Source organism: Halictus rubicundus, chromosome 3, assembly GCF_050948215.1.
Source record: "Halictus rubicundus isolate RS-2024b chromosome 3, iyHalRubi1_principal, whole genome shotgun sequence".
NCBI classification, from domain to species: domain Eukaryota; kingdom Metazoa; phylum Arthropoda; class Insecta; order Hymenoptera; family Halictidae; genus Halictus; species Halictus rubicundus.
The window spans coordinates 12,648,050-12,661,773 of NC_135151.1; the positions used below are offsets into that span (position 1 = coordinate 12,648,050).

A 13,724-nucleotide genomic window follows, 5' to 3' on the forward strand; every position below is an offset into this window, starting at 1 on the left:
AACGTGACGATACCGGCTTCGTCCGTTTCGAAGAACGATGTTGCTCTCCCGTCGAGGAAAACGATTTTTAGAACGGTTAAATATAGGCCTGCCAATCCGGAAAGCGTTTTTTCCGCAGATATCGATACGCTACTTTTAACTGTTGCGTCTCGTGAGCGATTCCGCATGGTTCTGGTCTTTCCTCTGACATCACTTCGTGGAGAAATTGTAACTGATTAGACAACTGTTGATTTTTCAAAGCAAAACAAAAAAATTGTGCCCGGCGATTGCATGGCACTGGAGCCAAATAAACATTTCCTTCTTTCTTTAAGGATCATGAGAAGCTGAAAATTACGATATGCTCTAATTCTTCTAATCTGTCGAATCCCTCATAAATGTACAAAGTCTACAGTCTACTAATTACATAATATCTCTCTGTTACTACAAAAATTGAATATTGAGAGTTCCGGAGCTATTTCATAAATTAATTCGTGGCTCTCACAATTAGCCAATTGTAACTTCTATTTTGTACTGAAACCCTTCTGAAACGCGTCAGAAATTATGCAGATCGGTTTGGAAAGTAGACTGCATTATAATCGCTTTTAAATAATCAGTAAATTTACGAAGAACGGCAGCTACGAATTAGTATTGACTACGACTAGACTGTGTATTGTACGCATTTATAACAAAAATAAATAGATGTATAGAAAGATTGAAAGTAGAAAGTTTATTAGAATTGTTAGAAGAGGAAACAAATTCTTATTTGGCTTCTGTTGCTTATATAAGAATAAACAATGGCGCACAATAAATTGCAATGGAGCCGCTATATTCATCTTCTAAGAACACTCTACGCTGCATTTTGCAACGTTAATGTGAAAAATAGGGCGGCTCCAGACGGTCGTTATCTAAATAGAAAAATGCTTATCGTAGAATCATTCGATAACACAAGCCAACGAACTCATCTCGAGTATAGGTTAATGGATCCGGAGTACTCCGGATTTCGGAGAGTATAAACTCAAAGAGTCACGTTTATTCTGCCATATTGCAACATTCGGGCACTGCTGTCGCGTGCTTAAAGCAAGACGTCGCAGTACCGACTTTCCTTTCAACTGTCCTTAACTGTTTTTGTAAGTTTGCTACGTCAGAAATCCTACGTCCCCCAGTATAGAAACCTATAGAAGTTGCAACTTTCTACTGACACCGGTGAAGTTTATCAAGCATCAAATTACAGCCTAACAAATAGTTTCGCGCACAATTAGAAACCCGTCCATCTTGTTTATACTCCCTATTTGCATTGCGGTGGAATTTGAAACAGCATTTTGCGAGGTCGTACCATTACATGCACACTGTTGATTATCGTAATTAGGTATGTTTATGTTATCAGCGACATTTATGTACCTGAGTGCGATAAAGCGGCAATAACAATAACAATGGTTGCAAGAATGAAATCCCCGAGGTGTTTTCCAAATACAATTACAAAATAGTTATATTTTCTGAGCACCTTGGGATACATTTAATTGTATTAACCGAGTAAGTTCTACCATAATTTATTCAAAGCAGGTGACTTGTTTAGTTCTAATGCTGTTTCTGAGCACTCTCATTAGCATATCTACATACCTGTTATTCTAATATACTAAGAGTCTATTTTCCTCGTTTCTAATCATTCTAGACGACGGACTTTCGTAAACATTTTTTATATTTTTAGATGGTTATCGATGAATTCTGGTAGTAGAAAAAAACTGTTACATTGTAATAGAAATAAGATGAAGATAGTATTGTTCTTCATGTTTTTGCATTTGTGTAATTTAAATGTAGCATAAATGTACAAAGATTCACAATTATAACAAGTTCAACCGCAGGCCTACTTCCATGAGGTCTAGTCGATAATTTTATCTTCTCCAAACATTTGAAGACACAGATAACAAATAGGATATTGCCATGAAGCTTTCACCTCTCATATATTGTCAAAGCTTGGCTCGCTTGTACTTTCAAAAATCAAAACAGAAAAGACGCATCAGGTAAGTAGACTCGATCTACTTACGCAAGAGCTCTTCAAGATTCGAAGATAAATAATTCATTGTTCAATAGCATTATTAAATAGCGATAGCGATTTCTATTGAGATCAGTGGTTGAAAGAAAATGATTAGGATTTTTTTCGACTTTCTAATCTTTGAGAACTGTCTTTTGTTTTTAGAGAGAAGATACTTGTAAACATGATGGCTGTTCCTATGTTTACTACTTCAAAGTTATAGTGTCATTTTATAGAAAAGAAAAATAAAAACAAACCATACATCAAAGATTTAAATACTTAAATACTTTAAATACTTTGTAGCACTTCCGGAATAAATCAGCGTATTCGATGTGGTAAATATGACGACGTTCGTCGGTAAAAGAACAAGAAGTTTACTGTTAGGACTTCCGGTTGCTAAAGTATTAATCATGGTAAGCCCCGCAGCATCCTGAGTCGCAAAAGGACCAGTCGATGACGTCGCTCAAGGAAGCGGCCTACTTGGAATCCTGATCGAAACAACCATACGTTGCATCATCGGTAAACTTCCGATTTTATATATTTATAAGAAAAATGACTAAATGAAAGACAAGAACTTGAGAAGCCCTAGAAGCGTAAGAACATGATTAATGGAATCCTGACTTTGGCAAAAATATTTTCTCTGCTCAAAAATTCAGAACGCATAGGTGAAACACAGCAGAATATAAACATTCGAAAAAAGCACAGAACATGGTCCCATTACCTCGAAACAATTAAAACTGTTAAAGGGAAAAATTCATTTTTAACTGCTGTTTCCAACAACGAGCAGCAACAATTTTGATGTTTCACAAAGATCCACAATCAAACGAACCGATGTAACGCAACAGAGTACAAGCATCGAAATAACGCGAAGAACGCAATCACGCGGAACAACAAAAATTGTCATGGGGAACAATTTCCATTTAACCCTTGTTCCAAGCAATCGATAGCGAAAATTTCAGTATCAAAACAAGTAAACGTTGAAGGGCGCCTAACCTGGTCCTGCTCGTGTCGAATGAATTGCTGCAATTCGCGGATCCTTTTCGGTCTCACACGCGAACTTAACTCACTGATCCTCTGATCTGCGATCGGCGAGCTCTCGCTGCTCTTCTGTGCATCTGGAGATCAATTAGCCGGCTGTAGGCAGATCGTGTTTGATCAACAACCCCCACGTGACACACCAAGAGAACGCAGCTCCCGCACGGAGGACTCAGCGCGGACTGACACGGTTCCCGGTTCTGCACACTGTCTAACCCACGCTGCCAGTTTCACTGCTCGAGTCGAGTACTGGGAGTGTAGCGCGTGTCATCGATGGGGCGCAGACGTACTACAAACGGGGATCGCGTTCCCTGAACCTCGCTTTACCATTCTGAACAGAAGAAGCACCCGAACAACCGGAAAGCAAACGGACGAACTCATTCAGTCTGCTCTATCTCTAAATTTAAACCATTCAGTTCCCTAATTATACTAACTTTTAACACGTGGACTGTCACATTATTCTTTGACTGGGTTTAAAAATTCATTTTCATTGTGATAGACTCGAATATATTCAATTTTATTAGCGGCCATATGACATATTTTACTGGCTAATTCGGAAGGAAAATTATTGTTTTCCTCGGTTAGGGAGTTCCTAGAATATTTTGCTCTTGATTATACAATATACAGAGACATGCTTTGGGAAAGAATATAATTATGTTGGAAGAAATAAAGTACGCGAAGAATTAGGTATTGAAGCGAATGAACCATTAAAACAGTACCAAAAAATGACATATTTTACAGAATAATCTTGATACTAAGGTTTTATCTTTTCACTATCTGTTTCATTAATTAAATTACTTTGAATTTATTGGACGCTTTGAGGGCCGAGATTTGGCAATCTATGTATTAAAGTGATCTTAGGAACTTCAAAATTTGCAGAACAAAGGACAACATTAATCCTTTGCACTCTTGTAATTTCTGTTCAATTGTGTTCTCTGACAATTTCGTATTATTTTAAATGTTTTATTTAAAATGTACTTCAAAAGACAATCCTTTGATTGACACTGTGTAAATTTAAACAACGCTTTTGACTAAATGCTGTTTCACTTGATGCAGTATCAAAGAGGTACAACAAAACCTCTGATACTGAATACACTGTTCTTCAGCAATAATTTTTCGCAGAGCACTGATCCGAAAGCATCCTTGAGAGGCGCCGCCACAGCTGACATGCTCGCGTAGGTGTTAACTGATGGTGGCAATAAAATTATAATAATTTCTGGTGAAAGCGGACGAAACGAGAGCCGCCTCTCTGAATTGTCTTCGCTGAGCGAAATGGAACGGAGATATACTGTTTCAGGAAAGTCGAAGACAGTCCGAGACGCGAGTTGGAGAAGCATGATCTATTGTCCATGCGAATTTATCGTTTTAAGAGAAAGAGGATTCGTGAGACGATGCATATGTTTTTCGGTGGCTTTCTTCAACTGCTTCACTAATTTAAGAGTGCCTACGTGGAAAGTTTTTGCGAATCTCAATGAACCTAAGCGCAGTAACGGTATAGCGTTATCCTGCGAGTGGCAGCGCGCTATCTACGAGGCAATTGCAAACAGCTGAAGATAAAGCCACATATAAAGTGACATCACGGTTTGCGCTAATCCAATGAACTTTTTCGCGCTCGTGTAACATTGAAAGGCGTCTACCAAGGCTCAAGAACGCGGAGATTAATTTCAATTTATCGTCTATTAACGCTTCCCAGTTGACCCGCGCCGAGCGCGTCCATTAGAACAACGATGCTGAAAGTTGCGAGACCGCGATTCTGCCCGATAAGGACGCAGCCGAAGACGTCACCCAAGAACGATAACAGGTTGCAAACCGTTCCGGAAAACACCGGTTGCACGATTCTGTTATATACTTCGATCCGTTTTATCCGGTAGTTCCAGTCTCGTTTGGAACATTAATTAATGTTCTCCAGACGAAACGGCTCCCTTGGGTCTCGATCTATTTATAAGGTCTCCCTGAGTGTTCACTCAGACTATCGCCGACCTCACATCGAGTCAGTGAACACTGCCACTCATTTTATAATTCATTGTCTTTGCGGAAAAATGCTCCGAGGTTGTATACTATTTCCAACATGTATAATTCTTCCTTTCTTGTTGGTATTTAAAATTGTTGCTTTGGGCAAGGAAGAAAGTTGAGTTGCTGGATAATGTTGATAGTGTACATTTCACAAAGCTTGTGCAATACACGATGATAATGTAGGAATATTTTAATGAAACTCCTACGCCTCAGCTGTGACGTATCAGGTGAAATGTTCTGACACTGATTTCGCTAAAGTCTTTTTTTATCTTTTAACAACTCGATGCTTCGTCAACGCACTCGCTCGCGACTTTCGCTCCTCTTACTCTCCCTCTTCTGATTCTCTACTGACACTCGCTCTACTGACACAGCATCCCTCGCATTCGTCCCTTTTATCCAAGGCCCACTTTCATTCTCCCTCTCTCGCACTCTCATTCTCTCTCTCTCTATCAGTCTCACATCCATTCGGAAAACCTAATCAGTCACGTACGCCCTGCGCTTGGCGCCCCTAAACGCTTCGCTCCTGTCACCGAGACCCAAACACTCTTCTTTCATACTTCGGCCCAAACAGACTCCCTTTCACGCAGGACCCAAACACGTTGGCGCCACGATGTCGCGTCCACAGTCACTCTAAACAATTACTCTAACACAGTGTCACATTAATTCAATAATTAGCTATTGAACACTGTTATTCATTTTATAATCCATTATCTTCATGAACCAATGCGTTGAGGATGGATTTCTTTTAACCCTCCGTATGCTATGCCGGAGTCATTCGTGACCCGTCGCGGTGGGGGTAAGCTTGAGTCATCGTCAATATGTACAATTTTATTCCGATATAAGACGACGCTTTTTATTTCGAAATGAGAAAATCGTTATCCCCTCTTCTTCTTCTTCTTCTTCATGCAAAATGCGACGGAAGCCGGTCCCGAGCCATCGCTTTATAGTTCAATTTACTCTATACGTCACGGACCTGCACGGACCTGCACGGTCCGAGGGTTAAATCGTCTTTTCATTGTTCGGTAATGTTGAAGGTATACATTTCAAGGATCTTGTTCAACACACTATGACAATGAGTGATTGAACACTGCTACTTATTTTGTAACCAATCATTTTCATCGAAAAATACGTCGAAGATACTGTTTCTTTTCCATGAATCTTTTGAGTCGTCTCTGGTTGAGAATATAAAATGATGCATTGCTGAGTAATGCTGAAAGCACACATGTAAAGAAACCTGTTCAACACAAGATGACAATGTGTCGCTCAATACTGCTACTTATTTTGTAACCCATCTTTATCTATAAGGAAAAATGCGCCGAGGTTGTGTAATGTTTCTTTTCTACGAATCTCCAAAGAATCACTTGAAAAAAAAAAGGAAAAATACAAAATAGTGTGTTGTTGATTAAAGTTGCAACCACACGATTAAAGGAGCGTGTTCGACGCACGAAGACAATGAGTCACTTCAACACTGCCACTTACCTCATTACGAATGAATTGAAATCGTCGAAGATGCACAACGTTTCTATAAAAACGTCCATTATTAATTAATATTGCAAACACACATTTAAGGAAGTTCATCTAACGCTTTTTCCAAGACAGAGACATATCGTTGCCAGATACAAATCTATCAAGATATTACTGCACTTGCGAAAATACTGTTTCCTGGGTGTTAATTAGCGTGCAGCTGTTCTCCTAAGGGTACCCGACGTAAAAACCACGAAGCAATGGAAGCGTTACAAAAATAAATTATGGACAAACAGTTATTTCATTCCGAATGTTGAATTAAAAGTGATGCATTGTCGGTCGAATGTTGTAGTCTTTTGAATATCATATTCGCTGCAACACAAACTTTCTACGGTGCACGCGTAACATCGTTTGTTTTTGGTTGTCATCTCGTGTACGTAGAAGCATGACTCATTTCGTCTTTATGGTGCGTAGGACATTACTCCATTGTTCGTCTGTCCAATTAATGGAAGAAGAGTGTTCCTTTTTTCCCGAGACTGAATGGCGGTTTCCTTCGGCCGGCCGCTCCCTTGTGTAATCTCGCTGAGAAAAGCTTTCTACTCGCCAAATTGACTCGTTTATCAACAAATTTGGTTAATGCAACAATATGATAAGCACTATATACAATTTTACATCGATTCCAATCGCCGCCGATTGTCAATTCCCGGCTCTCTCGAAAATCAACAGATCTTGTTGTTCAAGAAGTTAATGTACATTATTTACCAGTAATATCATAATTTTTTTTTTAAATGTAAGGATAAAGATTCTTCAGTAGATCTTTCAACGATTGCAATTTCAATCGTGAATCAACCACTCACCTCCAGTAACGTAATCTAATAATTTAGTTTAGGATTATCATATACAAAATGATTTCCAAGCTTCTTTTTGACACAGCATAATTATTGAAAATTCTATTAGTAGGCTCCCGATAGATCGAGGCACTATCTCGACGTTTAAATCATTGTTAAATTTCCAAAAATTGATCGAACAATTGTAAATCGTCAGAGAAGTGTGTTCGATATTTTGATATCGTGTCTTTATCAAGTTAATCCATTCGAATTTACAACTTAAGGACAAATGGACAGATGACTTCATCGATAACAGATAACATCCGAAGATTTCGTAAGAAGACCATAATTTCGGAAAAGTATTGCGACGTGTTAGCACAACGCGCTGTACTCGCCAAGAACATCAAACTATAAACTTTTCCGTCAGAGTTCCGCGTATCGTTATTTCTGGATATAATCCTCGTTTATCGTTGATTCGAGTCGTGATTCCCTCAGAAAGATATCCTACGAACACTATGTAGATAATTACGAGGAAACATCGCCTCTAATTTATGATAATTTAAGCAAAGAAGTTCTACTTTGATCGCGGCACTTCCGCAATCCGCGAAGAGTGAACACAAGGAACTGTTACACATTGTACGGGAAATCTGCCCGGAATATCTTGGACGTCCAATCAGAGCAGAAGATTTAGAAGTAATTCAATGCAAATTTGGCGGAGCGATGGCGGCGATTGCGAATCAACGCGCGCAAATAAATAGAACGTGCAATTTGAGCTCATTCGGTGTTTGTTGTTCTCGTAAGAGGAATACACGAATACACAAATTGTTTTGAAAATAGAATCGAATTAAAAACAGTGATCAATGGGGGGGGGGGGGAAACCCGGAAATATCGGGAACCCGATTTTCGGGTCGGGTTCCCGAAAATTTCGAGATTCCCGAAAGAATCGGGTTTCCCGAAAAAATGTGTTTCTCGCACACCCCTAGTGGTCGGTATATCATTACTTAAAAATAATGGTTTGAATCCTGAGACTTCAACTTGCTCGAGTTAGGAATTTCCAGTTGAGAAATAAGAAGCAAAAAGTTATTCGCTCTTTATCATATTGAAATATCATATAGGTGGTTTCATATTTTAATAAACACGACTCTGAGCCGGTCTGATAACCACAACGCAGATAAGGGAGCCTTTTATCAGTGATAGTTCGAGTGCGATAACGCGTATCCTTCTCCCCCGCGAGTTGCTTTGCGCAACGAGTATTTCGTGCGGGACGGCTGCAAATGTAAAGTAACTTATCGCGAGATGCGATCATGCAAGAGCAATAAAATTCTAATCCACCGTGAATTAATTGGATTTAAACTTTCCACGAGACTTATTGCGACTCTTGTACTCTTTATTCTTACGCAAAAATCAAAATAACAGTGGCATTAAACAATTCAACGGCTGTCAGAAACCTTGCCAATACGTCACGTACTAGCACGAATTATTTATTTAACAAGAAGAACGTACACGAACTTTCAAATTTCGTGTTTTCACCTGTCGAGACAGAACGACGACGATTTCTCAAACGAAAAGCAAAACAGACGTCGTTTAAAGTTATAAATCATGCAAAACCAGACTGTTGTCTGAAGAAAACGCTCGATGAAATTGCGTCTCGATCGTGTTCTGTTAAAATGGCTCGCAGTTTCGCTGGCAATGGTAGCGCCGTCGTTAACCGAGAGAAAATCGATGCTAATAACACGATTGACAGTTCTAAGTGCTCTTGGATCGTGCGCGTGTATGAAAAATAACATCGACAGAATCATTTCCACGCGAAAATGGGTGACATCATGGGTGACATTCTAGAACTCGTGATAAAACTAACTACGTTACGATTATCATTCCATGCTGTTTCGAACACTGTACATATCTTGGAATAATATCAAAATATAATGAACCACTTAAGGTACTCTGAAATTTGCTAGTCATTACGAGACACATCGAAATAGGTATTGTAATAGACGACTTTATTGCAATTTAAAATACTTTTCGTGTTCCCATCGTGATGACGGGCAATACATATCGTGTCCCATCGAGATGATCTGCAATAAAATAAAATTTGCCATTCGACGCCGAAGCAGTTAAATTAATTCATAAAAATTGGGCGTTGTAAGAGATAAAAATGCAAATACATTTTTTGGGGCTTCAATTTTATCAATCTTTTAACATTTTTTTATCATAAATTTGAAACGTTTAAATTCTGCCGGGATTGACTATTTAAGTGCAATTGTGTGTTAATTCCGACGTTCTCTTACGAAGGTTTTATTTAGAATAACAAAATTTTCTTGTCTCCGCAAGCTTTTGCAGTCCATATTATCGACTTTTTTTATATATTTATAGCTTGACGAGATGTATCTACAAAACCAATGCAAATTTCTGCCTGAAATTTTACAAACATACTTTTCATGAACGCTAATATTAGCTAAAATAATAAAAAGATCGATTTGTTGGAGTTGGTAAATAGGGTTTCCGTCTTAACCCTCCGCCGGCACAAAGGTTCGCTTGTTTCTTCTCATCTCTACGTCCAATTTTTATATTTATTGCTAAAACGTTTAAACATTTGCCTGAAGGACCACTCGCACGTTAAACTATGAACTTTAACAAGTATCTCAGAAATTTCTTAAAACCTAGAACAATGAGAAATCAGATCAGAGAACGAAGGAGTCATATTGCCGGTGGAGGGTTAGCATGAAAATGGTTTGCATGAAAATTGGCAGTGTACTTACGTCCGAAATCGGCCCGGAACCGCAACACGTGGTCGAACGAGAGCAGGAGGTGTCTCAGAGAGGAGAAAGAGAGAAAGAGACGACGTTAAAGTCAAGGGATCCCGTTCTTCGTGTTATTCTTCCTTTCTCTCCGTCTCTCCCGTCTGCGAAGGTCATCCGGTTTTCAATGTAGAATCGGTGAGCCGTACAGGCGTCATTTTAAATATCAAGCGACTCCGATACTTCCTGTAATTTGCTATATAGCAACATGATCGTCGGCCCGTAGCCTGCGCGATTTTCCAGGAACGCGAGTTCGTGTGTTCCCCGGAGATTTTCCATGATTCGCGACCCGCGATAAGCACGCCAATTTTCTCACAATTTCGCTTCTCATGAAAGGTTGCTACAATTCGATTTTTTTTAACACTGGATTTGCGAAGCACTAAAAGTGGTTATTTTACATTATCTTATAAAAATAACAAGAATGTACAATATTTTTTTTAATTTTTAGACACACTTTTTATAGTACACAGAGTGTCCCGTTCGAAGTTTCGCACGCAATTGTTTCATTGCTATTAAGCCATTCCGACGGTTCCTGTAAATCTAGTGTTAATTGCAAGCTCGAATGAAACGTGTACACGTGGCACTAATTGGAAACGCGCAACCGACGACCAGAGTGGATCGTGTAAAATTTATTCGTGAGAAGTGTTCCCTGATAAATTTCGGTTAATTCGCCGTAATTGATTACGAATGCTCGATTATCACGCGGTCATAATGATTGCGTCTGACACGCCGATCGTCCCTGACCATTGAAATTGCATTAATCACCAGGCGAGCCTTTAAAATGGTGTCTCCGCAGGCGGCGCCGTCCGATTTGTTAAAACAATTCGAACGTTTTTATTGGCGACGTAAGCTAGTCTCATCCGGATTTTACAGATCAACACGAGAATCGTGGACATCTTCCATTACAGAAATCGAGAGGAAAAGAGATAGAGAGCATAAAACGGATCGACGCTAGAAAAAAGTGTTTTATATGCGACGGCGTTACAAGCTGAAAAATATTATTTTACATAAAAGAAATCGACGCGGATTCCATTGAATAAGCGTCGCATTGTTACGCGAGATGAATTTAAATCTTCTGATGGACGAATGGAAAAAACCGTCTGCAAATGTTTAAGATATCAGAGTAACTTAATATTTTGTAATTCGACAGTTTTGATCGTTAATTACAGATAGAAATTAATTATTGTCCGAATTAGATATCCATCGTCACGTAAATGGCAGTTAATTCTTGCGACCTGCGTGGTGTTCCTTTAATTATGTGAATGACAATGTAGCACGGGTCAAATATGACGTCATGGAGCACAATTACTCACGCGTGGGCTCCTTTCTGCATACTGAAGTAACTGAGCGAAAAAAAAGTTCTTCATGACTTCATTTTTATAGGAGGAGATGAGAAGGAAAACAAACTTGCAGAACACATACTAGTCAGTAAATTATTTTAGAAGCAATAAGCAGAATTATTGAGGATAGCATGCCTTGTTTTAATTTAAATACTTCTGCACATTTGTTCTATATATTGTTATAAAGTTCATGCTATCATGAAAGAGCACAATATTAAAATAACACTAACAATGTAGCATACGACTGTGGAATCTTTCACAGATGCAGAAACACCTAAATCCCTGCAACTCTTATCGTTTCGGTAGATAAATAAATGCATGTCATTTAACTAACAAAGAAAACATTTATCTAAAAAATGCAAGTTTCGCTAACTAGAAACTCTCCTACAATAATCTAGAAAAATGCGAAGCATTTATTTATACTAGATAAATTTAAGGTGATCAATAAATCTTACACCCCTGTAGTAAATAAAACAGTATTTATTAAAATTTCTTAATATTTTGCAGTTCTTGTATATCTAAATATAAGAGGCCAATAATAAGATAGAAATATATTTGTACATACAGGACAGCACAAATATAATTAACATTGTATAACACATATGGTATATTAAATTTGTGTATGATCAATTTACATTTGCTCGTTTGTTACCTACTGCCCTGAACCTTCTGTTCACTGTATATGGAAATCACTTGCACACACTGTATAATCGAAGATAGCCTCTAAACGACATCTCTTTAAGAAAAGTAACTTCCTGTCTTTCAGTAACGCTCTACTAAACTCACAACATGAATCGAACGTCATTTTGAGCCTCACAAACAAGATGCTGTACATATATACATAGATATCCCTGGGCAAAGTACATGTAGAATAAAAACCTCACTAATGATTTTGAGTGCTTATTTATGCCTCTAGAGCAACAGGTTCTGGCATTTTGTCTTTTGTTCTCTCTGTAAAAGTATGCGAGTCAATATAAGGAAGATGTATTATGACTATTATCTTGCGTTTAACAACTTACCTTTCTTCTTTTCTGGTAATTCTTCCGGTACATCTGGTAAAATAACATTCTCCCGTTCTTCCGGTAAAGTTATATCCGCTGGAACTTCTGGAGTCTTTTCCTCAACCTCTGCTGCTAATAGAGCATCAAGTTCTGCCTCTACTTCACCTTCATCCTCTTCTGTCAGACCTCCTAATAGTATTTCATCTAATTCTCTCTGCTTGTCAATGCCATCCTTGGTCTCGTCCATGATCTTCTCAATTTCTTCAATGGATACCAATTCCTGCAGCTTCTTCAGTGCAACATTTCCCACTTTTAGGCCATCAACAACCTTCATCTCCACCTGAGCGAACTCTATGTCGTGTGTCATACGTTCCAGGTTCTCAAGCTGTCCATCAGTCTTGGATAGTAATTGCTCTTGGAATTTCTTTTTCCGTAGCAACAGCAAAGCTCGGCTGAAATAAATGTTGGACAGTCGGTAAGTATACTTTGAACTATATAGAAACAATAGAAGGACAAAGGAAATATATACGTACTCCTTTCTTCCATTTTGAATAAGTTTCTTGGCAAGTAATCGATCTTTTTCGAGCGTTTGCTCTATCCTCCTTTGATACTGTTTAATTTTATCTCTAGTTTGTTTTAATTGCTGTAAAAAGAACAGCGTTCTGATTAGCTACTGTTAGAACGATGAAGAGGTTAGGAAATTACAAAACAACGTACCAGAACTGCTTTGTCCTGCTCGGTGACACGACTCGGTGGCTTTTTCTTTGCGAAAAATATGCCCATTTTGTTTAAATATTGGACTACGTTATCAGTCAATCGGACATGTGGTATCTGGATGAAGATGCATGTCACGTTTGACAGGTGCACTTGAAACAGCGATAACTAAATGCACCATGGTCAGCGCCATGCTTGCGTATCGATGTATCGATGGATCGCTTTCACCCAGGGCGCAAAATATGAATGCGTGCTTTAGAACAAACCACAGAGGTGTACCAATAATAATAGACTAATTGCCGTATATATAGGAAATTATTTATCTATCAGGGACTCTATTGTATTATAAAATAATATTTAAACGAAGCTTCACAAAAATGAAAATAATAAATGCATAGAACCACAGATGAGGAATTATATGAATATATTTGGATATAAAAACAATTAGAAATTGTACTAAACTTTACTTTATTTTTAACAAGGGACCGAAAGAGTTATGAAACTTTTTAATAAATGCTATTCAA

General features: G+C 38.4%; 2 protein-coding genes across 2 annotated transcripts in view; both read right to left on the minus strand.

The window, feature by feature from the left end:
* Positions 1–3,284, minus strand: part of LOC143352725 (uncharacterized) — a 34,510-nt gene extending 31,226 nt beyond the window's left edge. Inside the window, exon 1 of the mRNA XM_076785448.1 lies at positions 3,002–3,284. The gene's annotated coding sequence lies outside the window, so the exon portion shown is untranslated. The remainder of the gene's footprint in view (positions 1–3,001) is intronic.
* An 8,663-nt stretch (positions 3,285–11,947) lies between these two features.
* Positions 11,948–13,393, minus strand: Vps20 (vacuolar protein sorting 20). Its single transcript, XM_076784596.1, has 4 exons — positions 13,204–13,393; positions 13,020–13,129; positions 12,505–12,938; positions 11,948–12,436 (listed from the first exon to the last, which is right to left on the minus strand). Exons 1-4 carry the CDS (start codon positions 13,267–13,269, stop codon positions 12,390–12,392), a joined length of 657 nt encoding a protein of 218 aa, XP_076640711.1. The 5' UTR covers positions 13,270–13,393; the 3' UTR covers positions 11,948–12,389.
* Between the last annotated feature and the right edge of the window lie 331 nt (positions 13,394–13,724).

Excerpts from the sequence above, each read along its gene's own strand:
- Vps20 (XM_076784596.1), bottom strand. The coding sequence starts at position 13,269 with ATGGGCATATTTTTCGCAAAGAAAAAGCCACCGAGTCGTGTCACCGAG. Across the intron at positions 12,939-13,019 it reads ATTCAAAATGGAAGAAAGGA|CCGAGCTTTGCTGTTGCTAC; the intron begins GTACGTATATAT and ends CATTTATTTCAG. Across the intron at positions 12,437-12,504 it reads ATTACCAGAAAAGAAGAAAG|AGAGAACAAAAGACAAAATG; the intron begins GTAAGTTGTTAA and ends ATACTTTTACAG.